Source organism: Arachis ipaensis, chromosome B7 (genome assembly GCF_059453495.1).
Source record: "Arachis ipaensis isolate K30076 ecotype BB chromosome B7, ASM5945349v1, whole genome shotgun sequence".
In the NCBI taxonomy this organism is placed as follows: domain Eukaryota; kingdom Viridiplantae; phylum Streptophyta; class Magnoliopsida; order Fabales; family Fabaceae; genus Arachis; species Arachis ipaensis.
The window spans coordinates 58,842,168-58,870,000 of NC_142442.1; the positions used below are offsets into that span (position 1 = coordinate 58,842,168).

The following is a 27,833-nucleotide window of genomic DNA, read 5'->3' on the forward strand; positions in this document are numbered from 1 at the left end:
ACCATGAAATAGTGGTTTATCAACCTCCCCACACTTAAACATTAGCATGTCCTCATGCTAAGCTCAAGAGAAGCTATAAAGGTGAAGAGGAGTAGTAGAATGTATGAAATGTAACCTATCTATATGAATGCAACTACATGCAAAATGATTCTACCTACTTGGTTAAAAATAAATAAGTTCTCCAAGACAAATATGAATCATATTTCACTAATTCAAATTATACAATAAAAAGCAAATAAACTTGTAAGAAGATAGCTCATGAAAGCAGGGAACATAGAATCAAGTATTGAACCCTCACTGGTAGTGTATACACTCTAATCACTCAAGTGTCTAGGGTTAATCACTCTATTCTTCTCTAATCATGCCTTCTAAACCTTGTTCTTCATCTAACCAATCAACAAATATTTAGCATACTGATGCAAACATCATGAGGTCTTTTCAAGGTTGTAATGGGACTAAGGTAAGGGTGAGGATATATGTATGGCCAAGTGAGCTATAATATGAATCTTTAATTAGCCTAAACTCTCACCTAATATACATATACTCTATATACTTTTAAATTCATGCCTAGCTACCCATAATTCCCACTTTTATATGATTCCCATACTCATGTACCAAAATTTTGATATTTCTTTACTTTTATCACATGTGCATTGATCTTTTTATTAACTTAGCATTGGGGTAATTTTGTCCCCTTATTTATTTACTTATTTATTGAATATTTTTGAATTTTTCTCTCCTTTTTTTTGTAGAGAAATAAACATAACTTATCAATGCACATGGATTTTTTATTATTTTTCTATTTTGGTTTTTTTTTTCATGAGTAGGTTCCCAAATTCCCAATATTCAAACATGATACATTCCCTTATTAACCCATGTTCCCACAATTTTCCCATACTTAGTTGATGCACAATCTCCATCTTAAGCTAACCAAAGATTCAATTGGGGTTTTTAATTTGTTTTTCTGCTTAAGGCTAGTGATGTGGTAAAATATAGAATAAATGGGATTAAAAAGGCTCAAGGTGGCAAACAAAGGTGATTGAAAGGGTAGGCTTATTTGGGATAAGTGAGTAAAAATCAAATAATGGCCTCAATCACATGCAAACATGTAAATACACTAAATATTGGACATATAGAACGGAACAAAGCAAAGATTGCAATCATAGTGAAGAAAACACACAAGAATAAAAATTTATGGTTAAATAATGTAACCATGTAAATAAGCTCAAAATCTCACAGGTTGTGTGTTCTTTGGCTCAAAAACCATGTTCAAAATACAACTTCAAACAAGTTTTAACATAAAAATTTTTTCAATTTAAATTAGTGAAATTTTTCAAAGATAAGGTCTTAAAAGAATTTTATTACTTTAACCAAGTAGTAACTAGATGCATAAAATCAAACAAATATGCAAATGCAACAACTAATTTAACAAAAAAAATTAAACATTGGTGCTAAAATATGAAGTGACTAACCCATGGAAGTCGGTATTGACCTCCCCACACTTAAAGATTGCACCGTCCTCGGTGCATGCTAAGATGAGCAGGTGGACGAGCTATTCCAACTGGCGCTTTTCTCCGAAGATTTTGCAGATGGACTTGTCTGTCTCCCCATGTAAATGTCTTCTCGATCTCTTCCTGGTGGCCATCCTAAAAGAAAAAGGGAAGAAAGGTAACCCAATAATAAATATAAGAAAATAAATGAAGTATGGTTGGTTTAAAATCCAAATGATAAGGGTCTCATTTACATGGAAGCTTCAACATGTACGTGAGAAAACAATATAAGCACATGGCATACTAGTGGTGCAAAATTTGCAACAAAGGAGAGAAAAATGTGGGTAATGCAAGATAGTATAAGTTCATATCAATGCAAGAGAAGTACAAGTGTCATAAAAGATTAGCATTGATTTAAATAATGTTACCCAATCAGAATAAAGCAAGTCATAAGCACTAAGATAATACCAGAAAAGATATAACAGTTGAATAAGAACATTTGAACACCAATGGTAAAATAATAAATTTAGAAAAGAAAATAAAAATATACAAAATTAAAATGCAATGAATAAAAGTATGCAAATAAATAAAATAAAACAAAAGATAAGAAGAATGAGAAGGGAAAGAAATAAAGTAAGAAAGAAAGAAGAAAGAAGAAAAGATAGAAGAAATTAGGATTGGGGAAGAAAAGATAAGATAATTGGCTGATTTGGATAAGCTGTGCAGCGCAAGCGACACGGACGCGTGGGGGACGCGGTCGCGTGACTTACGCTAAAATTAATCGACGCAGTCGCATCGGTCACGCAGACGCGTGACGCATTTTGTGCTACTGGATCGAGGGCAGCCTCGCGCTCGCACAACTCTCTATTCAAAATGCATTATTGCCAAATATTAGGGTGACGCGGTCCCGTGGTTGGTCGTTCAAAGGTATGTTGGGGAGGTAGTTCATAAGCACAGGGTGGGGCTTGTTGGTAATTACAAGGGGGTCCACCAAATCTATCAGCTTGGTATGCATTGTAGAGTAGTCCTTGCCCATGATATCTTGGAGGGTGTTGTTGCCTAAAGGGTTGATCAGATCCTCTTGGCTCCATCCATCTTTGATTGCTTAGACCTTGATGCATATTCCTGTTATAGCTTCCACTCCTTTCAACAGATTTAGAACCAAACTCAAAGCGAGAGGGGTGAGAATCCATGGTAGCTAATAAAAATTAAAAACGAAAAAAGAACAAATTAAAATTAAAAGGTTATTGAAATTTAAATTTTTAAATTTGAAAATTAAATTTTGAAATCTGAAATTTGAAATTTGAAATTTGAAATTTGAAATTTGAAATTTGAAATTTGAAATTTGAAATTTGAAATTTGAAATTTGAAATTTAAATATTGAAATTTGATAAGATAAGATAAGATTTTGAAAAAGATATGATTTTTTGAAAAAGATTTAAATTTTGAAATTTAAATTTTGAAATTTTAAATTTTGAAATTTGAGATTTTAATTTTAAATTTTTAAATTTGAATTTTGAAAATTGAAATTTGAGTTTTAAATTTTGAATTTTCGAATTTTAATGAGGAAAGAGAAAAACAATAAAATGACACCAAACTGAAAATTTTTAGATTAAAACGAAGAAAAAACTAAGAACAACTTGAAGGTCAAGATGAACACGAAGAACAACTCGAAGATCAAGATGAACACCAAGACCAATTTTTTTTTGAAAAATTTTTAATAACTAAATAAAAACCAATAACCTCTTAATTTATGAAAAGGCAAAAAATAAAAACAAAAAAAAAAACAAATAAACAAGCAAAAAGCAAATATTTACAATAACCAATAATAAGGCACACATTTGCAATTCCCCGGCAACGACGCCATTTTGACGTTGGAATTTTCGCCAGTAAAGAATTTTATAGAAACAGTCGCGTTGTAGATACAGTCTCTAAACCAACAGAAATCCCTTCGTACAAACGTTTTGGTTGTCACAAGTAACAAACCCCTTTAAATTGGTAACCGAGTATTTAAACCTCGGGTCGTCTTCTCAAGGAATTGCAGGGAAGTATGTTCTTATTATTGGTTATGAGTCTTGTAAATTGGGGGTGTTTTGAAAGTAAGGAAGCAGTATGTTGAATGATAAGAAAAATAAAATAGTAATAATTAAATAAACTCTTGGCAAGGTAATAGAATTGGAAGTCCTATCCTTGTCAATTGTGATGAGAATTGGATTTTAATCCCACTTTGTTAACCTCTAACTATGAAGGTAATTCAAGTGGATTAATTAGCTTAACCCTCAGGTCCTAGTCAATTCCTATGGAAAGACTAGAGTTATTGGAGCAACTTCCAATTTCAACCACTGCTTTATTTGACAGCTCAAGCGTTAACAATTACTTAACCAAAGCGAAAAGGAAGAAAATATTTAAATTAAATTAAAAGCATTCATAAATAGAATAAAACAATCATAAACTGAAATACCTCAAAATATATTAAATAGAACATTCAAATCTTAACATGGGAAGGTTCATAAGCTAAATTGGAACATTAACAAGTAAGAGAATTGGAATAATTAAAAATAGAAGAGAGACATTAATTAAAGGAAAATATTGGACCTGGTATTGAAGCAATAAAATTAAAAGGAATCCTAAATCCTAATCCTAAGAGAGAGGAGATAACCTCTCTCTAAAAACTATATCTACTCCTAAAATTGTGAATATGAAAGCTTCTTTATGAATGGATGCATTCTCCCACTTTATAGCCTCTAATCTGTGTTTTCTGAGCCGCAAACTGGGTCAGAAACAACCCATAATTCGCTGGTTGTGAATTCAAACACGCTGATTTTTTGTCACTGCGATGCATCCGCATGGAGTACGCGGTCGCGTCACCTAGAATTAGGGAAAATATGGTATATTATATATTAAATCGAAGCCCCGGACGTTAGCCTTCCAACGCAACTGGAACCGCATCATTTGGACCTTTGTAGCTAAAGTTATACCCGTTTGAGTGCGAAGAGGTCAGGCTGGACATCTTAGCAGTTTCTCCAATTTCTTGTATTCCTTCCACTTTTGCACGCTTCCTTTCTATCCTCTAAGCCATTCTTGTCCTGTAATCTCTGAAATCACTTAACACACATATCAAGACATCTAATGGTGATAAGAGAGGATTAATATTAGCGATATAAAGGCCAAAAAAGCATGTTTTCAATCATAGCACAAAACCAGGAAGGAAGACATAAAGCATGCGATTAGTATGAATAAATGGGTAAAGAGTTGATAAAAACCACTCAATTGAGCACAAGATAAACCATGAAATAGTGGTTTATCAGTGTGCGTCGATCTTCGCTGGTCATCTCCTTTGTTTCTTGTGTTCCTTCCATTTATGCAAGCTTCCTCTCTATCCTCTAAGCCACTCTTGCCCTATATTGCCTGAAAACACTTAACACACAGATCACGGCATCAAATGGTATAAAAGAACATTAAAAATTGACAATTTAAAGGCTTAGGAAGCAGGTTTTTAATCATAGAACAAAATTGGGAAGGATTTGTAAAACCATGCAAATTGTATGAATAAGTGTGCAAAGAGTTGATAAAAGCCACTCAATTTAGCACAAGATAAATCATAAAATAATGGTTTACCATGCATCCATATATTTTTGGCTTGAATGCTTTCATGCTTCTTTATTGCTTGTTTGGTTTTCTTAACCTACGAGTCTAGAGCATCTCAAGCACACTAGGATGAGTGAAGTGCATGTTCCTTTTCGTGTAACCGTGACATAGCTTTTTATGTTAGTGTATATGTTCTAAACCGCGCACAACTTAGAATGCACACTTACTTTTATCCATGTCGCACATTGGGTCACTCACTCCATTCTAGTGATTTACCTCATTCCAACAATATATGCTTCCTTACTTTTGCATCTACTTTCTTACTATCCTGTCTTCTATTTTCAAGATGAGTCATTATAAGCTAAAACAAAAGCGAAAGAAAGAACATGCAGCAATCGGTTGATCCACCAGCTGAAGGTGGCAACCCGTGAAGTCACCGTACCCCCTTGCTCATCTTTGAATGCACCGAGGACGGTGTAAACTTTTAAGTGTGGGGAGGTCGTCCGACCAATTGGCATTTTTGGGTGACAAATTTCTAATCCCAACACTTTTGTATTTCATTTTTTAGGCCTTTTAGATTTTTTTGTTGTATTTTCTTGTTTTGCATATAAATACATAATAAGCTTAGTCAAAATAATGAAATTTTCCAAGAAATTTATCTATAGGGCACGCCAATTGATTTGAGTAAAAATTTCTCATTGAACTTGCTTGAACTATACATTGTGGATCTTGTTTTTGAGCTAAGAACACAAGCATGTGAGATTTGAGCCTAATTGTGTGGTTATATCATATAACCACTTATTTTCATTCTTGTGTGCATTATTCTCTTTCTATGATTATAATCTTTAATTTGTTTGATTCTTTATGTCCATTATTTTGTATATACATGCACTTATATGATTGAGGCCATCACTTCATTTAGCTCACTTACCCAAATAGCCTACCTTTTATCTTCCATTGTTAGCCAACTTTGAGCCTATGATAAACGCATTTGTTCTTAATTTTAGCACATTACAAGCCTTAAAGTAAAAAACAATAAATGTCCTTAATTTAGATCTTTGATTAGCTTAGGCTAGTGAGTGTGTGTATCATTCAAGTGTAGAAAAACTTGGGACATTGGTTAAGGTAAAAGGGTAGTTTTGTATTTCTATTGAAAACGTTGGGAATTGGGTACATACACATGTGTTAATTAAATGTAAAACCATATGCATTGATGCTCTTGTGTATATTTTAGTTTGAAAAGAAAAAAATAGAAAAATAAAAATAAAAAATATGTAGAGAAAAAAATAGAAAAAGAAAGAAAAAGAAAAGCAATAAAAAGGGGACAAAATGCCCCAAAGTGACGCTCAATAATAATCAATGCATATGAGTTGTGATAAAAAAGAGAATGCATGAGTGTGTGAAAAAATAAAAAATGGGTAGTTAGGTTAGCATTTAAATTGTATAGGTTGTCATAGGTTAGGTGGGAAGCTTAGGTTAATCAAAGATTCAAATTTCAAGCTCACTTGACCATATGCATCATTACCTTTACCCTAGCCCCATTACAACCTATGAATAAGTCCTCATAATAAATGTATGCATGCATTGAATAATTGTTGATTGTCAGATGAAAAACAAATATTAGAAAGCATGATTAGGGGAGAATTGAGTGAATCAACCCTATACACTTGAGTGACTAAAGCAGATACACATCCGGTGAGGGTTCAATCGCTTAATTCGATGTTTTCACCCATGGTCATCTCTTTTCCTGCAAGTTTGTAAAATCTTTTAATAACTCAATTCAATTGCAGTTTGACTCGGTTGTTAATACCTTTAGCCCTTATGCTTATATTGGTTTTCTTGGGAATTGATTTATTTTGACCAAGTAATTGCATCCATTTAGATACTTGCATTTAGATAGTTGCGTGTAGGTAGATTGCATATAGTTAGTTTGCATTTAATAAATGGTGATACCCTTTGTCTCTTTCTTGGTTTAGCATGAGGACATGCTTGGTTTAAGTGTGGGAAGATTTGATGCACCACTATTTCGTGGTACATTTTATGCTGAATTGAGTGGATTTTTGTCCATTATTCTCATATTAATTCAATAAAATAGCATGGTTTTGTAATTCTCCCTTAATCTGCGCTTAAGTGTGAAAATATGTTTTTTAGGCCATAATTTGCTAATATTAATTCACCTTTGATTCCACTAGATGCCTTGACGTGTTTGTTAGTGAATTTAGGTTGAAAAGGCTAGGAATTGACCAAAGGAGTGAAGAGAAAAGCATGCAAAGTGGAGAATTCATGAAAAATCAAGGATTGGGAGTGCATACATCGACACACACACATGGAACGACGCGCACGCGTGAATATGAAGTCGGAAGGCGATGCGTACATGTGACATGACGCGTACGCGTGGGAAGTAAAAATGGCAAACGATGCGTACACGTGATCCATGTATATGCGTCGCAGCTCACACGTGACATCATTAAAGTGAAAACGCTGGGGGCAATTTCTAAGATTCCCAGGCCCAAATCCAACTCACTTTTTGAGCTTATTAGATGCATAATTCAAGAGGAGTCAGGGGGGAGAGCATATAGTTTAGTTTTGATCATGCTTTAGTTAGTTTCTAGAGAGAGAAGCTCTCTCTTCTCTCTAGAATTATGTTAGATGTAGATTAGGATTTCTTAGATATAGGTTTAATTCGTGCTTTGATTTACTTTTCCTTTCTAATTTCTTGTTCCCTGACCTTTTCTTTCCTATTTTAGTATTTTACTCTTTGTATTTGTTTACTTTGTTGTTAATGCACTCTTGTTTCTTTTATTTTTCTTTAATGTAATTTATGTTTGATTTCTTTTATTGTTGATTTGTTTTATTATTGTTAATTCCTTGCTTTTGGTAGTTATAGATTTAAATTTCTTGCAATTTTATTTTGCCTTCCTTTTATACCTTCCAAGTGTTTGATTAAATGCTTGGAAAGATGTTAGAGTAGATTTTTGTGTTCTTGGCTTGGGATGGTAACTTAGGTGAACTTGAGTTGCTAATGTCCAAATGTTGATAATTGGTATCCATTGACTCTAGCTTCCACTAAGTTAATTAGTGAGGTGGCTAGGACTTATAGATTAGGATTGATGTAGCTCATTTAACTTTCCATCACTTGTTAGAGGATGACTTAATGAGATTGATCCTTGCAATTATCATGTTGTGGTTAGTAACAAGGATAAAGATCCTTAACCATGAACCCTTGCCAAGACCTTTTTATCATTTGAGTTCATTTACTTTCTTGCCATTTATTTTTCTTGTTTCTTATTCAAAACCCCAAAACACTTTGCCATAACCAATAATTGAGCACACTTCCCTGCAATTCTTTGAGAGACAACCCGAGGTTTGAATACTTCGGTTATTTTTATTGGGGTTTGTACTTGTGACAAACAAGTTTTTGATTGAGGATTTGTTTGTTGGTTTAGAACTATACTTGCAACTAGAATTCAATTGAGAAATTCTTTACCGATAGACAATTTCCGTTCATCAGGAGGCACCTGCATAAAAGATTCAGCATCCAAGCCTCCTCCCTTGGATGAAACTAATTCAATCCCTCCTAAGACCAAACGTAAGTTTGGTGATGGATGTACACTATCCACAAAGGAGGAAGGCCCCAAAAGGAAGATACCTAGGGGCTGGAAAAATAAAAATATCCCAATTGAAGGCTTTTCACCATGAAAGATGGTAGTATTCACTTATCTCATCATGGTATTCACCATGGAAAAAAGAAGTGACAAAAAGGGACACCAGTATACTGCTGCAAGCCCAACCTTGCCTCAGGTAGTGAACAAGATCCTGTCTCTTGAGCGTATTATGCTATTCCATGAGAGCACAAGAAGGAAACTCCCAGTAAGGAGTAAGGATTTATTCCTCTATGACTATCTTCCTCCTTGAAAGGAGCTGTCCGTCAAGCTAATGACATTAAAGAAGTGCTTGTTAGGAGGCAACCCAACCTTAATTAGTTATTTTTATTGTATTTTAAATTTGTTTCTTTAAGTTATTTCTTTAGGTTTATGATCATATGCAGTAGTCAGAACAGAGACAGAAATGTTCAGTAGTGAAAACAGAACACTTTGGATGGAGTGTTGCTGGCGTTGAACGCCAACCAGGGAACAAAGGCTAGGCGTTCAACGCCCAAAATGGTAGAAGACCTGGCATTGAACACCAGGAAGGAGGTCCCTCCTGGGCGTTCAACGCCCTAAAGGGAGGAGGCAGCTGGCGTTCAATGCTAGGCATGGTGCACAAGCTGGGCGTTCAACGCCCATAAGGAAGGCAAAGAATTTGAATTCCCTAGCCTCTCAGGACCAGTAGGTCCCACAGAAGCTCTACCTACTCCACCTTCTTCTACCCTATTCTTCCCCATTGTTCATATCTGGTCAAGGACGAGCAAAACTCTAAAGTTTGGTGTTGCAAAAACTTTGCTTTTTGACTTCTACCACTCCTAAGTATGGCACCAAAGACTGGTGAAACCTCAAGGAAGAGGAAGGGAAAGGCATTTGCCCCATAAGAAGAGGATGGAGAAAACTAGAAAGCATACACATGAGCCTGTGCAGCCGCCTCAACAGAGACAAAGGAGTGACATTGAAGAGATTAAGCACTACATTGGATCCTCAAGGAGAAGCACTAGCTGCCACCATTAAAGGTTGATTCGTTCTCTTAATCTCTTTTTCTTATGTTATTTTTATGTTTTCTGTTGTATTGTCTGTTCTCTTATTCTTGTTAAATGATTATTTGCATTTATGTCTTAAGGCTATAAAAAGTTCCATATGTCTCCCACCTTGCTTAAATAGAAAATTTTATTTGAAAAGGATTGAGAGATACATGAATTTCAAGTTTAAAATAAGAGTAGTTCAATTATCTTGATGTGGTGGCATTACTTTTGTTTTCTAATTATATGAATAAACAGTGCATATTTGAAGTTGAAATTTTAGAATGTTGGCTCTTGAAAGAATGATGATGAAAGTGAAATATTATTGGTAATCTGAAAAATCCAAAAATTGATTCTTGAAGCAAGAAAAAGCAACAAAAAGAAAAAAAAGGGCATGTTGCAAAAGAAAAAAATAAAAAAAATTATTATGCATGCGAAAAAGAAAGAAAAAATGGCAAAGAAAAAAGCAGAAAAATCCATTACTGCCCAAAAATGCAGGAAAAGGAGGGTAGACTGAAAAAGCCAATAACCCTTTAAACCAAAAGGCAAGGATAAAAGAATCCAAGGCTTTGAGCATCAGTGGATAGGAGGGCCCAAAAGGAATAAAATCCTGGCCTAAGCGGCTCAACCAAGCTGTCCCTAACCATGTGCTTGTGGTGTGAAGGTGTCAAGTGAAAAGCTTGAGACTGAGCGGTTAAAGTCGTGATCCAAAGTAAAAAGAGTGTGCTTAAGAACTCTGCACACCTCTATATGGGGATTCTAGCAAAGCAGAATCACAATCTGAAAAGGTTCACCCAGTTAAAGTTTCTGTGGCATTTATGTATCTGGTGGCAATACTGAAAAACAAAGTGCTTAGGGTCACGGTCAAGACTCTAAAAGCTGTGTTCAAGAATAAAAAAGAACTGAACTAGGAGAGTCAATAATATTATCTGGATTCTAAGTTCCTAAAAATGCCAACCATTCTAAGTTTCAATGGATAGTGAGATGCCAAAACTATTCAGAAGCAAAAAGCTACTAAGTCCCACTCATCTAATTGAAACTGAGCTTAATTGAAAAATCTGAGATTTATTATATCTTAAATTTTTTGTTTATCCTACTGTGTTTTTAGTTGCTTGGGAAGAAGAACCAGTTTAAGTTTCGTGTTGTGATGAGCGGATATTTTATAAGCTTTTTGGCATCATTTTCATATAGTTTTTAGTATGTTTTGTTTAACTTTTATTAAGTTTTTATAGGTTTTAGTGTTAAATTCACATTTTTGGATTCTACTTTGAGTTTGTGTGTTTTTGTGCCATTTCAGGTAATTTCTGGCTGAAATTGAAGAGCTGGAGCAAAAGTCTGATTCAGAGAGAGGAAGCACTGCAGATGCTGTCTGGGTCTGACCTCCTTGCACTCGAAAGAACTTTTCTGGAGCTACAGACGACCAAATAGAGTGTTCTCAACAGATATGGAAATCTAACTTCCAGAGATTTCCAGCAAATGTATAATAGTTCATACTTTGATTTAGACTAGAAGGCCCAAAACATGCGTCCAACGCCAGCTTCCTGCTCCCTTCCAGGCATTCAGCGCCCAAGGAGAAGAGACCAGCGTCCAAACGCCCAAAAAAAGGCCAGTGTTCAACGCCCTAGAGGCCTCCTAGCACGTGGATTTCATCAAAGCTCAGTCCAAACACTCACCAAGTGGGCCCCAGAAGTGGATTTTAGCACTAGAAAGATTGTTTTACCCTTACTAGTCATTGTTTAGTATTTAAGGGATTAGATTTATGTTATTTGCACACTTTTGCAATACCTTTTACCATAATTCGAATTCACCATTGTATTTTCTTTTAGTATGAATTTCTGAACCTCCTAGGTTGATGGGAGGAGCCCTGCTGAGTCCTATGAATTAATAAAAGTATTACTATTTTCTTTCGATCCGTGTTTGATTTATTTCTAAGATGTATACTCGTTCTTCAACATGGTGAACAGGATGATCAGTGACAATCAGCTCTGTTCATCATACTAGGACCGCGTGCTTGACAACCACCTGTGTTTCCTTGGGATTGTGTGAATACGTGACTGAAAAGCGCGAACCGCCAGCTTGATTATGCATTTCTCAGACGGCTAATCCATGACTTTGTTGGAGACTTCTCAAGACACTAGTTCAGCCGATTTCTGAGGAGATTAGGGTCTCTGTGGTAGAGGCTAGAACCCAGAGAAGCAGCATTCTCTGATCCAAAAGATTCGACCTTGTCTGTGACATTTTGAGTAGGATCGCCAAGATAATGAACTGCTAGAGCTTCACCCTTATTCAGATTGGATGACCACGGCCAATGGCGTTTGATCACATACAGCCTACCATAGAAGAAATCACTCCCAAGCAAAGAAGACAGTAATACCAGAGTTAATTTAGAAAGGCTAATCAACTCCAATCCTCAACTATATTCCTATTACTAATTCCATTCACAAAATACCTTATACCCTTCTCTCATATTTCTTTTAATGCAATTAAGCCTCAATCCAACAACTTCTTGATTTTGCCTGACTAAGACCTGCAAGACAACCATAACTTGCTTTAAACCATAATCCTCATGGGATCGACCCTGACTCGCTCATGTATTACTTGAACGACCCAGTGCACTTGCTGGAACAACTGTATGAAGGTGTAGGGATTCGTGCACCAATAAGCAAGCATTTGGATGAGTTATGTATGCATATCTTGATTCATCAAACATAAGTGAATTATAATCATTTTCATTAGATTTATGCAAGAACTACTTGATGTATTGAATGATGCATTATCTGGTGATTATGGCAAAGCTTTGATGTACTTGTTTGATTGATGATAGGCAAGAAGAAGTAGAGGAGAAGCAAAAAAGGAGCAGAGAGGCTGTGGTGTTAGTGGCCAGGTTAGCCCACTAACGCCAGTGATAACGTGGTCTACAAGGAAGAAGTTGGCATTAGTGACAAAGTTAGCCCATTAACGCCAGTGCCAACGCTGGTCAAAGAAGAAGGGAGCGTTAGTAGCCAAAGTTAGCTCACCAATGCCACTACACAAGGAAGAAGGTGCCAACGTTAGTGTGCTAATGCCACCAACATTAGCACACTATTGTCTTCAATCATTGCACGAAGTTGGGGCTAGATGATTTGGCTAGTGTGCGTACACACGAAGCAGTGTGCGTACGCACCAGAGGAAAATTTGTCAGTGTGCGTACGCACAACAAGAAGAGCATTAATGGCCACGTTAGTGTGTTAACGCCAGCTTGGAAGAGAATTGTGGCGTTAGCAATGCTGTTAACGCCGGTACCAACACCAGTTCCAAAGGCACTCATGCAAGTATGAGAACTTTAGTGAGTTAACGCCAGAGTTAACTTCAGAAAGGGCCACTCCTAACTTACTTCAACTAAGGCCAAGAGCCCACATCCAAGTACTTGAAAACTTATTTGAAGAGGAGAATAGTAGTATATATAGGATGAGTTTTGAACTTAGAAAGGAGATGGACTCTTACACAGATGACGTACTCTGGATCTTAGCTTAGGACTCTTAGTTTTATAAACTTTTACATTCTGTAACTTTACATTAGCTTGTATTAAGTTTTGGTTTACTTTCATGCAATTTTAATTCCCTGTAATTGTTCTTAGAGCGATGATTAACTAAACCCCAATCATTAGGGGGAGGAGCTCTATTGTAATTCAAATGAATTAATGAAATTCTTCTTTTTCTTAATCTGTTTGTTGTAGCTAAGGGAAAACTTCTGTGCTTAATAGATCTATTCACTACCGGAAGGGGGTTTAGATCTACTTGAATCTCTATGTGAGCCTTGGGAGAGGGATCATAGAATTCAGTTTGAAGCTCTTTCCCTCACAACTCTCTTGATCAATAAGTTCCTGGTTTGAATTGAGAACCTGAGAACTTGTGTGGCTTAAGGTTTTCACAATTAAGCACAATTAGGAAAGAATTCACAAAAGCATGCTATTTTAATGAATAAATACAAGAAAAATTGATGAAATCCACCAAATTAGAACAAATAAATACCATGAAATGTGGATTCATCAATCCCCTAAGTTAGATTACCCCTTTTATTATGTTATGGTCTTAATTTATGCTTTAATGTTTTAGTTATGCTTTAAGATGAATCTTGTGATGGATATGAAGTTCTAGGATGGCCTCTGGCGTCCCGGAGTCTTATATCTTACATCACTGGGCACTGTTACCATACTGAGAACGTCTGGTTCTCATACTATATTCTGTTGTTGTTTTTCAGATGTAGGTCGTAACCCACCTCGGTGAGTTATTTTGATGGTGACAAAGCGGAGTATCCTGGATATATATTTTGGAGTCTTTTTGCTTATTTTATTTAGATCTATCACTTTTGTATTTACTTTTTCCTAGAGGGTTACTTTGAGAGAAAAACTTCTATAAGCTGTTTTAACTTTTAGATTTCTGTATTGTCTATGTACAACTAGCCAACTTAAACTCCGCGAGCCGTGGCTAGATCTTTATACTATTATACTCTGATATTTTGTTATATTATATCTATATCTTGTGCATTAAGTTTGTAGCTTCGTGTGTATGTTTTGCGCTTTTCAAATCCTGTTTTTGAGCTGTATCCTTCATCGGGCTTCTAGAATTTATTACTTCTTCTAGATATAAATATGTATAAGCTCTAGAATTGTCGTAACCTTTGATTAACCTTTGCTTTACGACGCGAGGTAAGGCTTAGGGTAATTAGGGTGTTACAGAAGCCATAGCAATAACCACATGTGATGCAAATATTATTTTCCAGTTTCTCAGAAAGTATATTTTCACCAGATTTGGAGTGCCTAAAGGCCTCATCAGTGATGGTGGTAGTCACTTTTGTAACAAACAACTAGATAAGCTGCTCCATAGATATGGAGTAACTCACAAAGTGGCTACACGATACCACCCTCAAACTAATGGCCAGGTTGAACTAGCAAACAGGGAATTGAAAAGAATCTTAGAAAAAATGGTTGGAGCTACAAGGAAAGATTGGGCAAGAAAGCTGGATGATGCCCTTTGGGCATATAAAATTGCATTCAAAATACCACTTGGGAGGTCATCTTTTCAGCTACTCTATGGCAAAGCCTGCCACCTCCCTGTGGAGCTCGAGCACAAGGCTTTTTGGGCCACTAAGCTCGTCAATCTTGATTTTCAAGCAGCAGGAGAAAAGAGGTTACTGCAACTCAATAAACTGGATGAATTTAGACTAGAAGCCTATGAGAATGCTAAAATCTACAAGGAAAGGACCAAAAGATGGCATGACAAGAAAATTGCAAGGAGAAATTTTGAGCCAGGACAACAAGTGCTAGTGTATAACTTCAGACTCAAGATTTTCCCTGGCAAGTTTAAGTCCAAATGGACTGGTCCTTATGTAGTGACTAAGGTCTCCCCACATGGAAATCTTGAACTCCTGAATGAAGCTTCAAAGGATACATTCACAGTAAATGGTCACAGGGTGAAGCACTACCTGGGAGGACCATGGGACAAGGAGGAGAGTATTCATGAGCTAACTTGAACAAGAATGAAGGACGTCAAGCTAGTAACGATAAAAGAGCACTTGTTTGGAGGCAACCCAACCAGAAGTAACTCTCTTATCTTATTTGTTTCAGTAAAAGAGTTAAGTAGATTTCCATGTATTGCAAGGAGTTAAGTTTGGTGTTACACACTAAAGTGATGTCATAAGTGAACATTTCAAGGGTGAATGTGTGATGCTAAGTTTGGTGTTCCACCACAGATTTTATTAAAACACATTGCAACCCCCCAATAGCATGCCTAGTCACTAACCCCAAACAATCATAGAACTACTTAACAACCGTTTACTTTCTAGTCCATAGTTTGGTTTCTTAATAAAAGCACATGATATTTCCTGCATGTATTTAGTTTGATGCATATAGAGGTAGGCAAGGAACTAAGTTTGGTGTTCAGACACAGACTTAAGTTCAGAAGATCAAAAGCATACATGCATGCTAACCATCTCTCATGTGCTTGGGGAACAAGCAACTTCCAATACTTTTACAGGCAGTCATTTCGTCTCTTGGGGGTAATATGCATCATCATGTGGAAAGACAAAGAAGGACATAAAGACCAGAATTGATGATGGATAGGAGCGAGCAAGAAGACACTAAGAGGTTGTATTGTTAGTTAACTATTTCCAGTTTGAAGTGCTTTAATTGGAAGTGCAATTGCACCATGTTTTCATGACTCTTTGCATTATGTTTTCTTTATGTTTACTTTGGCTTGCTAGTTTAATACCTAAGCCACTGCATCATATCTTATTGTATGCTTTGTTCCCTATGCTTCAATAAAAGAAAATGTTATGAAACAGAGAAAGAGTTAAAGTCCAATTTGGTAGAAGATAGAATAAAAATCCCAAGGTTATGTGGTGGTACATGCTTGAGTACTTAGTAAGTTCACAAATAAAGTGGAAGGGTAGAGTCTTCCTTTAAGTATAAGCTTAGTGTGCATTGTATGAAATCATTGTGAATAAAAGATCCTTGCAAAAAGAAAGAAAAGGAAGAAAAAAAGAGAGAAGCTGGCGTTAGTGGCCAAGTTAGCCCACTAACACCAGTGCTAACGTTGGTAATAAAGAAAGAAGAAAACAATGAATAAGCTAGGCACAAATAGCTTGACCCTAAAGATATATGTCTGTGATGCTTTTGTACAAGGATATGCTTGGATGATTAGGTTCTAAGGAGTGCTTCATCACTTGATAACTTGGGTTAACTAACCCGAGATTATCAACCAAAAGTCCATTATCAAGAGCAACCTTGCTACAAAGCATTTAACAACCCAAAGATGTGTTGGGCATCAATGTCTCAATGTTAAATTGCAAGTCAAGTTCCTGTGGTATGTATGTGTTGAGGAGAGGCTTGAGTTAGTAAGTTCTGAGGGGTGCTTCAATACCTAACACCTTGAACCAACTGGGTCGGGAGTTTGACTGAAAGCTTACCATAAAGAGCTGCCTTAACACAGAGCACTAAGCTTCAATAAAAAGAATAAGTCTCTAGCAAAGAGAAAAAGAAAAGCAAAAAGTTCAAACCAAGGATCGAAGAATAAAAGGGTTTCATAGAAGCAGTAGAGTTAGTAGTTAAGGGGATGGAATTGATGCCAGGGCATTTTGGCCAGTTTCACTGACCTTATCTTTACTGTTTTAGGGTAGTTTCATGCATTTTCTTAGTAAATAAGCAAGTTTTGGGGTAGTTTCATGCATTTTCTTAGTTTCATCACATTCAGGTTGAAGTACGAATGAATATCTTAGAAGCGGAATAAGTTGAATTGAATAGAAAAACAGTAGTACTTTGCATTAATCTTTGAGGAACAGCAGAGCTCTACACCTTAATCTATGGAGTGTAGAAACTCTACCGTTGAAAATACATAAGTGATAATAGAGTTCATTGGTCTCGTCCCCAGAGGGGAACCGGAGTAACCAAGATGTCTAATACAATAGTAAAAAGTCCTATTTATACTAAACTAGCTACTAGCGTTTACAGAAGTAAGTAATTGATGCATAAATCCACTTCCGGGGCCCACTTGGTATGTGTTTTGGCTGAGTTTGAATGTTACACGTGCAGAGGCTCTTTCTGGAGTTGAACGCCAGGTTGTAACATATTTCTGGCGTTCAACTCTGGTTTTGATGTGTTTCTGGCGTTTAACTCCAGACAGCAGCGTAGAACTGGCATATAACGCCCTTTTACGTCATCTAAACTCGGCCAAAGTATGGATTATTATATATTTCTGGAAAGCCCTGGATGTCTACTTTCCAACGCAATTGGAAGCGCGCCATTTTGAGTTCTGTAGCTCCAGAAAATTCACTTTGAGTGCAGGGAGGTTAGAATCCAACAGCATCAGCAGTCCTTCTTCAACCTCTGTATCTGATTTTTGCTCAATTCCTCAATTTCAGCCAGAAAATACCTGAAATCACAGAAAAACACACAAACTCATAGTAAAGTCCAGAAATGTGAATTTAACATAAAAACTAATAAAAACATCCCTAAAAGCAACTAGATTCTACTAAAAACATACTAAAAACAATGCCAAAAAGCATATAAATTATCCGCTCATCATGGAGAATTCGGGGAAAATCAAGGATTTGGAGTGCATACATCGATGCGCACGCGTGACAGATGCGCACGCGTGAAAATGAGGTTGTTCGGGCGACGCGTACGCATGACATGACGCGTACGCGTGGAAAGCAAAACTCCAGACGACGCGTACTGATGAACGGATAATTTATACGCTTTTTGGCATTGTTTTTACATAGTTTTCAGTATGATTTAGTTAGTTTTTAGTATATTTTTATTAGTTTTTAATTAAAATTCATATTTCTGGACTTTACTATGAGTTTGTGTGTTTTTCTGTGATTTCAGGTATTTTCTGGCTGAAATTGAGGGACCTGAGCAAAAATCAGATTCAGAGGTTGAAGAAGGACTGTAGATGCTGTTGGATTCTGACTTCCCTACAATGAAAGTGGATTTTCTGGAGCTACAGAACTCAAAATGGCGCGATTTCAATTGCGTTGGAACGTAGACATCCAGGGCTTTCCAGCAATATATAATAGTCCATACTTTGCCCGAGTTTAGATGATGCAAACTGGCGTTGAACGCCAGCTCCATGTTGCAGTCTGGCGTTAAGCCCCAGAAACAAGTTGCAAAGTGGAGTTCAACGCCAGAAACACGTTACAAAATGGCGTTCAACTGCAAGAATGACCTCTCCACATGTAAACTTCAAGCTCAGCCCAAGCACACACCAAGTGGATCCCAGAAGTGGATTTCTGCATCATTTACTCACTTCTGTAAACCCTAGTAACTAGTTTAGTATAAATAGGACTTTTTACTATTGTATTTACAACTTTGAATTATCTTTTGATCCTTTGATCACGTTTTGGGGGCTGGCCTCACGACCATGCCTGGACCTTATCACTTATGTATTTTCAACGGTAGAGTTTCTACACACCATAGATTAAGGTGTGGAGCTCTGCTGTTCCTCAAAGATTAATGCAAAGTACTACTATTTTTCTATTCAATTCAACTTATTCCGCTTCTAAGATATTCATTCGCACTTCAACATGATGGATGTGATGATCGTGACAGTCATCATCATTCTCAACTTATGAACGCGTGCCTGACAACCACTTCCGTTTTACCTTAGATTGAATGGATATCTCTTGGATATCTAATACAGGGGACCGAGTCCGAGTTATTAGTGTCTTCGTGGTATAAGTTAGAACCCATGGATGGCCATTCCTGAGATCCGGAAAGTGTAAACCTTGTCTGTGGTATTCCGAGTAGGATCCGGGAAGGGATGGCTGTGACAAGCTTCAAACTCGCGAGTGCTGAGCGTAGTGACAGATGCAAAAGGATCAATGGATCCTATTCTAGTATGATCAAGAACCGACAGATGATTAGCCGTGCCGTGACAGAGCATTTGGACCTTTTTCACTGAGAGGATGGGATGTAGCCATTGACAACGGTGATGCCCTACATAAAGCTTGCCATGGAAAGGAGTAGGATTGATTGGATGAAGACAGCAGGAAAGCAGAGGTTCAGAGGGACGAAAGCATCTCTATACGCTTATCTGAAATTCTCACCAATGAATTACATAAGTACCACTATCCTGTTTTATATTTTATTTATATTCATCCACTATAATTTCTTAATACAATTTAATCCGCCTGACTGAGATTTACAAGGTGACCATAGCTTGATTCAAGCCGACAATCTCCGTGGGATCGACCCTTACTCACGTAAGGTTTATTACTTGGACGACCTAGTGCACTTGCTGGTTAGTTGTACGAAGTTGTGAAACAGATATAAGATCATGAACGTGCGTATTGAGTTTTTAGCGCCGTTACCAAGGAATGGAATGATCACAATTTCGCACACCACGTACGCGTGGCCCATGCGTACGCATCGAAGCTCACACCTGATCTCATTAAAATGAAAGTGCTGGGGGCGATGTTTGAGGTTCCCAAGCCAAAATCCAACTGATTCCAGAGACTATTTCATGCAGAATTCAAGCTTGGACAAAGGGGGAGCAATTAGTTTTAGGATAGCATCATGTAGTTTAGTTTTCTAGAGAGAGAAGCTCCCTCTTCACTCTAGAATTAGGGTTCTTAGGTCAATTGCATCTTAGATCTAGGTTTAATTTCTTGTTCTCATCTTGTTTTCTTTACAATTTCTTGTTTCTACATCCTTGCTTCCTTAGTTTTACTTGTTATTCCCTTTATTTCGTTGCCTATTTTGATGTTGATGAACCCTTGTTGGATTTGTTTTTCATTTAATGCAATTTTATGTTTCCATGTCTCTTTCATGTTTATCTTCATTGTTATTGTTGATTTCTTGCTTATGTTAGTTATGGGTTTTGTGAATTCTTGCAATTTATGATGTTTACTTTTATTTCACTCTAGGTGTTTAATGAAATGTTTTCACTAGCTTTTGAGTAGTTCTCTTTATTCTTGGCCAAGGATAAGGGAATTGAGTGACCTTGAGTCATTGGGTCTTATTGAATTGGTGATTTGAGAACCCTATGTGGTCAATTTGATAACCATTGACACTAGCCTACTACTAAGTCAATTAGTACCTAGGTTAGGACTTGTGGATTGATGTTGATCAAGCCATTTGATATACTTCAAGTATAGAAGTAGACTTACTGAGCTCGGTTCCTCATAATTGTCAATACATGGTTTGTAGACAAGGATGGTGATCTCAATTTCCAAGTCTTAGCCAAGAGTCCTTTTCCTTTATTTTATTAGTTCTTATCATTTACTTTCTTGTTACTTACTTTTCTTGCCAATTACAAATCAAACCCCCTTGTTTCCTTCATAGCCAATAATTGATCACTTCATTGCAATTCCTTTTGAGATTACCCGATGTTTAAATACTTCGGTTATTTTTATTGGGGTTTGTACTTGTGACAACCAAAATCTATTAAAATTTGAATTGAGCATTACTAGTTGCTTGGGAACTATACTATCAACGGAATTATTTTGTGTGAAATTCCTAACCATACGAAAATGCTCTTTCACTAGGTAGGAGACACCCCACCATGGTAATATCCTTTCAACTCTTCTTTTTTTTGTAGTTTTTGTTTATTGAATTTTGTCTCTTTGATTAGCATAGTTTGATTGCATTCTAGGCTTGCTTTAGTTGCATTTTATGTTTGATCATGTGTTTTTGATGAATGATATATTTTGGGGTTGAAAACCTTTGATTGAAATCATGGTTGGTGCCATAGAAACATTACAAATATTACAGAAATAGAGTTCTGTGTGTGCGCACAGCCTTGTGCATACGCACACTTCCCCTATTTTTCTTAAACTATGTGTGCGCACAGAAGTGTGCGTACGCACACTCATTGTTCCACGCTCTGTTCGCAATGCTCGCAGTGCTTGTGCGCGCGCAATCCAATTACATTTTCATTCTGTGAGTACACACACTCCCTTGTGCGTACGCACACATGGTCATCTTGCCCTGTTTAAAAAAAAAGAGTGTTCTGTGCGTGCGCACAGCCCTGTGCACACGCACACGTCTTGAGACCCTCTCTGCCAGCAGCGCTCGCACGCCCTGTGTGTAACGACCTAATTTTCTGTATGTCTAGATCATACCGGAAACTAAGCGTTAACAACTTGTCTTCCTAATTATTATCTATTATTAATTATATGAGCCTGATTCGCTGTTAAAAACGTAGTTCTTTTGTGGGGTATTTTTTTTTGAAAACATTTGGATTAATAGACGGAATCATTCATAATTAATTCACAAATGATAACAGATAAAACAGTTATAAACAACCACACATAAATACATCACAGGTAGTCAACAGCATTCAGTGATCCAGCCTTTACTTAAGTATCGACTTTTAGTTAGGACACCCCTAGATATAGCTAGATAATAACAATATACATATATATACATACAACATCCCAGGCCCTGACCTATTCAAGAAGTCCCTAAGCTGACACCCAGGCTAGTCTAGACTCTATACTCACCTAGTCCCTCTAGATTACTGAAGCGAGGGAAAGTATGTTCTAAGTCTTCAAAACTCAAGTCAGGTCGAATGTCATCAAAAGGTGGAAGGTCGTCTACTACTCCTCTGCACAATCATACGTCATCAAAGAGCGTCTCTCTAGTACTTCATTGAGTGGCCACATAACAACAACATCGTACGGAGGACTTATGCTAAAATTCACGTACAAACGGGGTGCAGATATTGACTGGTCTCACAGTATATACATATAAACAAAGAACGAGATTCTCCTTAGACTCAGAAGACTACCTGGAGCGGAATCCTCTTCTTGCGAACGGTCGTCAGTGAACTACAAAAGGGTACTCATGCTTCCATCTGAGGGGGAAGCGAAAGAGAAGGGGTAAGAACTGGGGAGTTCTTAGTAGGGCTGGGGTTTTTAGTTAAGTTCATTAATCTGTGTTGCTTAGCAGACATATAGCAGAATATAGAGATGCAATAAACAGAAGACAGATGAATAGAGAAAATAGAGTAAACTGAAAACAGATCACCAACAGAAGAATATAAGAAAGTAAAACACAAACAAAAGAATACAAGAAAATAAAACACAAATACAAAGAATAGAATACAAACAAACAAAGCATACATTCATTCAACAATCATAACAGAAGAAATGCACAACCAAGTATGATGCATGTCTGTCCTATGCAAGCCATGAGCTCACGTGTCGGTTTACACCCTGCATCCCAACATTACCTAGGAACAAGTCCCAGATATGGTTTCCCTTTGTGTCCTTAGTGCATACATGTCGGTGGTAAGAATACCACTCCTTCGTGACTACCGACAGTCGGCGCAAAGCCCGACCCCATAATATACGCACAAGGGAAAACAGTGATCCTCAGTTCATGGGCATCTCCGAGATCAACACACAAACAAAACAAAGATCCTCAGTTCGTGGGTTTCTCCGAGATCAACATACAACAAAATAGAGATCCTCAGTTCGTGGGTTTCCCCGAGATCAATACACAAAATAGTGATCCTCAGTTCGTGGGTTATACCCGAGATCAATACACAAAATAGAGATCCTCAGTTCGTGGGTTATACCCGAGATCAACATACAACAGATCGTGGGTTATTTCCGTAATCAATGATTATCAATTCGTGGGTTTTCCCGTATTTAAAACAAATAACAATTTATAGGTTTCCCCGAGATCAATGATCATTCAGTTCGTGGGTACTTCCCGAATTTAACCAATTATCAATCTGTGGGTTTTACTACTCTTCCCTCTTTGTCTCTTTACTCTGCTCTGATTACTCTTTTCTCTTAGTCTCTTCACTTTGCTCTGATTACTCTTTTCTCTTTATTTTACTCTGCTTATTCTGTTCTCTGTGTTTCTTTACTCTGCTCTTATTTCTCTACTTAACGTATGTATTTAAAGCTTATGTAAATTTTGGTATGAATAGTTAACCTGTCCCAAGTATAGGTTCATTAAGTCTATATGGAAATAGTTTCACTTTTCATATTATACCTAACCCTAGTCGCAACTCAAGGACTAACTATGTTGCCCTAGTTCGTTCATTAGTCTCTGACTATTTTTTTATCGTTAAAACATTACAGACTTTTCTTTGATTTTTATCTTTTCTTCAAGTTTTTATCTTTCCTTTATCTTTGCCTCACTAATATGTTATTACCACTCCCTAAGTATTTTATGAAGGTAATTAAGAGATTCTGCGCTTAAAGTTGTCTTTCTAAAGCTTTTACAGAAAACTGCCTTTTCGACATTATTTTATTATTTTTATTAAAATATTATTTTTAATTAAATATTGTTATTTAATATTTTATTATTATTTATTATTTTATTAATATATTTTTGAAAATTACCCCACTTTAAATTTTAACCTTTAAAATTCACTTTTTACCACCCGTAACTTTTAATATTTCTACTTTAACCACCCTAACTTTCAGAAATTACCAAATAACCCCTCAAACACCAAAATATTTACTTCCTTGCCCTTTCTAAGATCTAAATGGTGTTCTTCAATGTTCTTCATCACACTCAAAGTGTTCTTCATGTTCTTCGTAAATTCTTCAGATTCTTTCTCTGTTTTTACCCGTTTTTCAGTCTTTTCAGCAACCGTTTTTTTACCAAAATTCAAAATAAATTAGCAGCCACTAAAACCCCATCTTTTCTACATGATTTTACCACAAATTGAACCCCAATTTAAGGATTAGGGTTCGTTTTTCCAGCAGCCATGAAGAACACAAATTCAAAGTTAAATATCATCAAATTTCATCAAATTTTCACCAAAATTTCAACAAGAATCACTCATATAAACAATCAATTTCAAGCATAACCAAACCATATCATAATCACGCAACTCAAAAACAATCAATCAAGATTAATTTTACCAAGCCCTACCTGGTTTTGCTGCTCCTAATTCGGTTATACTTTCAGGTGGTCCTTAAGCACATTTTCCTCCTAAATCACATCAAGAACAACTTTAAATCCAAAAACCCTCAACTGACCAAATCTTGCTCAGAATGCTAGGAAGGGATATCTCACCTTATACATGCTGCAAAATTAACATTTCTTGGCCCTCAAGTCAAGTTAAGCATGATTCCTAAGGAAGAACATCAAGAAAACACATGTTTAAGCATGTTAATTTGAAAACCAAATTGAAGAGGGAGGGAGACAGCCATCTCACCTTATTTCCAACCATGATATGTTATATGATTATGTAGAGGAAGAAGAGAGGATCATTTTGGTGAAATCGGAGTTTTGATTTGAGTTATTTCAGAAGAAATCAAGCTTTGAAGATTTATGAACCAAAAACTTTCTCTCCTTTTTCTCTTGATGATTTTCGGCCACAATGAGCAAATGAGGCAGCCTTGGGGGTTTTGGGGGTTTAGGGTGAGTTTTGATTGGTTGGCTTGGAGGTGGATTAAAATAAAATTAAAATATATCAGGTGTATATCTACTAAAACTAGGTGTATCGGAACACTTGTAAAAACATCTCTAAAAATTACTTTCTGAGCTACTAGCATAAATGACACTAGTAACATATTTATTATGAGAATAGAACATGTATGATGAGGCCTTAGCATTGCTAAAGTCATCAGAGAGTGCTGGTGCTAAGCTGCACCAGTAAACTATGAACCCGGTTAAACCGATTTCCTATTTTTAACTAAAACAGACCAGGTAACCTTATAATATCATTCAAGCATCTTCTAATACTAATATAATAATAATATTATACTATTATCTCTCTTCTCTCATGAATCGAGTCCGGTTCATCAAACTGAGACTATTTACGGAAATCAGAATCAAAACTCCTAACCGATACGGTTCAAAAAAAGGTTCTTCGTGATTGCGTTATCGAGCTTATCTCCACTAAGGTCCTGAATTAAAGATAATATAATGACAATGAGTATTGAGATGCTTGATGATACAACAGAGGTGTTCCCTTTACTGATCTTCCGGAGGATTCCGTGCCTTCAGAAAAGATCTCGCATACTCAAAAATCAGGGTTGTTACACTGTGCATATGAATGCCCTCAATTTTTGCTAGTGTGCGTATGCACACATCCTTGTGCGTACGCACGAGCCGCGTTCTGGGCCGTGATTTAAAATCTGCCCTGTTGCGCTACTCCTCACCCCCTTTCTTCTTTCCTTCTTTCTTCTTCTACCCCCTCACCCCAGCCCATCCCTTCTTCCGGCGACCACCACCATCGCCGTCTGACCGCCGCCGCCGCCACCGGAACCACCACCGCCACCATCTCTCTCTCTTTCTATTTCTTATCTTTTCTTCTTTTTTTTTCTTCTTCTTCTTTCTTCTTTCTTCTCTCTTTCTTCTTCGTTTTTCTTCTCTTCTCCGATGAAACTCCACCGCCGTGAGCCTCGCAGTGGCTAACAGAAGTGCCACTGTTACCTATCCCTTTCTTTTTTATTCTCCATCTTTTCAATTTTCTTATTTTAAACTTCTTTGTTATGTTTAGTTGCTTGATTAATTTCTGTTTTCTTGATTGAACTTTGGTTATTTAAGTTTGCTTAATTGTTTGTTTGTTGAATTGCAAGTGTTCCAATTTCTAATTTATGGGTTGTTGATGCTTGAATTTTTTCTTAAATTGATAAATTTGTGCACTGCACTCCATGTGTTTGACATACTGCCTGAATGAAGCTTGCGTTTGATGCATGTGTTGTCACGACCATATGTGTTAGACTATATCCGTGTTTGCCATTCTAATCAAGAATTGTGCACTTTTGAATGATTATAATGATATCTTGGATTGGAATTTCAATAATGTACTTGTTATTGCTTTAAATTTCTAGCACCAAATTGACATAAAGATTGACATTTATTTATTAATTGGTGAAATTTTGAACAAGTACATATTGAATTTAGTGAATTTAATTGAATTTCTTGTTCATCATGGTTTTTAAGTCAATATAATCACATCAGAAGGTCCTTGTTTCTTGTTCATGCTTTGCATTTGTTTGAGTTGAATTGACTTGATTCCTATAAAGACTTGTCACTTTTTGTAACAAACATCTTAACCATGTGATTATTTGATTATTCCTAAGGATGAATAAGTAATTTTCTTTTCATCATTGCATTGGTTATTGTTTGTTGTGCTATTTTATATCAATTTTACCCTTTCACTTGCACAACTTCAATATCCAATAATTCCTACATTCAATTCACTCTTGTTGTAGTTGCCTAAGTTTGCCTGTATTTAATTGATGCTCATTCATTGCTTGCATCTTAGGCCATTTAGTTGAGGAACTCATGCTTACTTTTTGATTGTGTTGATGCCATTTTAACCGGCCGTTGTGTGTATTCTAACTGGGTGCATAATTGGAATACCCATATGGCTAATCCATTTTCATCATACCACACCACTATGCAAACTTTCTCAATTAGATGCTTATTTGCTTTTTAATTTACCTTTTTGTGCTACTAGCCCTATGAGTCCTAATTATACTTTATTCATTCTTTTCAAGGATGAGACATAAAGGCAAGGAGCCGGTAGAGGAGGAGGACACCGAGGATGGAAATGCCGAGAATGCTTTGGACTTGGCGATTCCACATAACCTGAGCCCCCGCATATGCCAAACGAAGGTGGAGCTCTTGAGAGACATTCTTCCCGGATCGTGTTCGAGCACGGAGGACCGTGCAACGCTTAAGTGCGGGGGAGGATTCGCCATTTTGGGGCGTAAACTTTCTTTTTCGAATACTTTGAACTTTATTTTTTTTTGTTTCTTTTTTTTATGTTTCTTGTAGATATTTGGAATGTTTTTTATTATTGTATTGCTTTTTCTTCTTGTACATATATCTTAGACTATTCATAGTTTATCTTTATTGCATTTTACATCTTTTGCATGGTATATATTTTATAGATAGAAGTTGTGATTGGATGTGGTGAATAGTATAGCACCTAGTTCAATTTTATCCTAATTGTTCATGTTAGTTTTTGGTTGTTGAAAATTAGGAATAGATCTAGGAAAATTTTGAAAAAAAAAAAATTGCATCCATCACATCATACATACATATAGGAAATAATTTTGGTGAAAAACAACAAAAAATTTTAAGAATTTTGTTTTAGGGCATTCTATTGAATTGATTTAGAAAATTACTTTTAAACTTGCTTAAATGATTTTTATGGAATATAGAAGAGGAAAGAACAAAATACCTTGTGAGTTTTTGGGCTTATATTGAGTGGTTACAATTTTTAACTACTATTTTTGTTCATTGTATGCTATGCTCCTTCTATGATTGCGATCTTAGATTTGCTTGATTCTTTATTTCCAATGATTGATGTTTTGAATGCATTGAGCATGATTGAGGCCGTCTTTGATTAAAGCTTACTTAACCCACATGGCCTACCCTTTGCATCTATCATTGTTAATCCCTTTGAGCTTTATTTACCCCATTATTTTTTATATTAGCACATTACAACCTTAAGCAAAAAACCATGATTTACCTTTAATTATATCCTTGATTAGCTTAGGTTGAGCAGTGTATTTCGTTTAAGTGTGGGGAATTTTGGGAAGCATTGGTAGAGAAAATGTTTATTTTTGGGTATTCATTGAAAATTCGGAAAACGGGTGCACATTCATGTATCAATTTCCTT

General features: G+C 36.4%; 1 protein-coding gene across 1 annotated transcript; it reads left to right on the top strand.

Moving 5' to 3' along the window:
- The first annotated feature begins 14,709 nt into the window (after positions 1 to 14,709).
- On the top strand, positions 14,710 to 15,258 carry LOC107607337 (uncharacterized). Its single transcript, XM_016309305.1, has one exon. The coding sequence runs from the start codon at positions 14,710 to 14,712 to the stop codon at positions 15,256 to 15,258; it is 549 nt and encodes a 182-aa protein (XP_016164791.1).
- The last annotated feature ends 12,575 nt before the right edge of the window (positions 15,259 to 27,833 follow it).

What these genes read in the sequence shown, in the direction of transcription:
- LOC107607337 (XM_016309305.1), top strand. Translation starts at nt 14,710, where the DNA reads ATGGTTGGAGCTACAAGGAAAGATTGGGCAAGAAAGCTGGATGATGCC.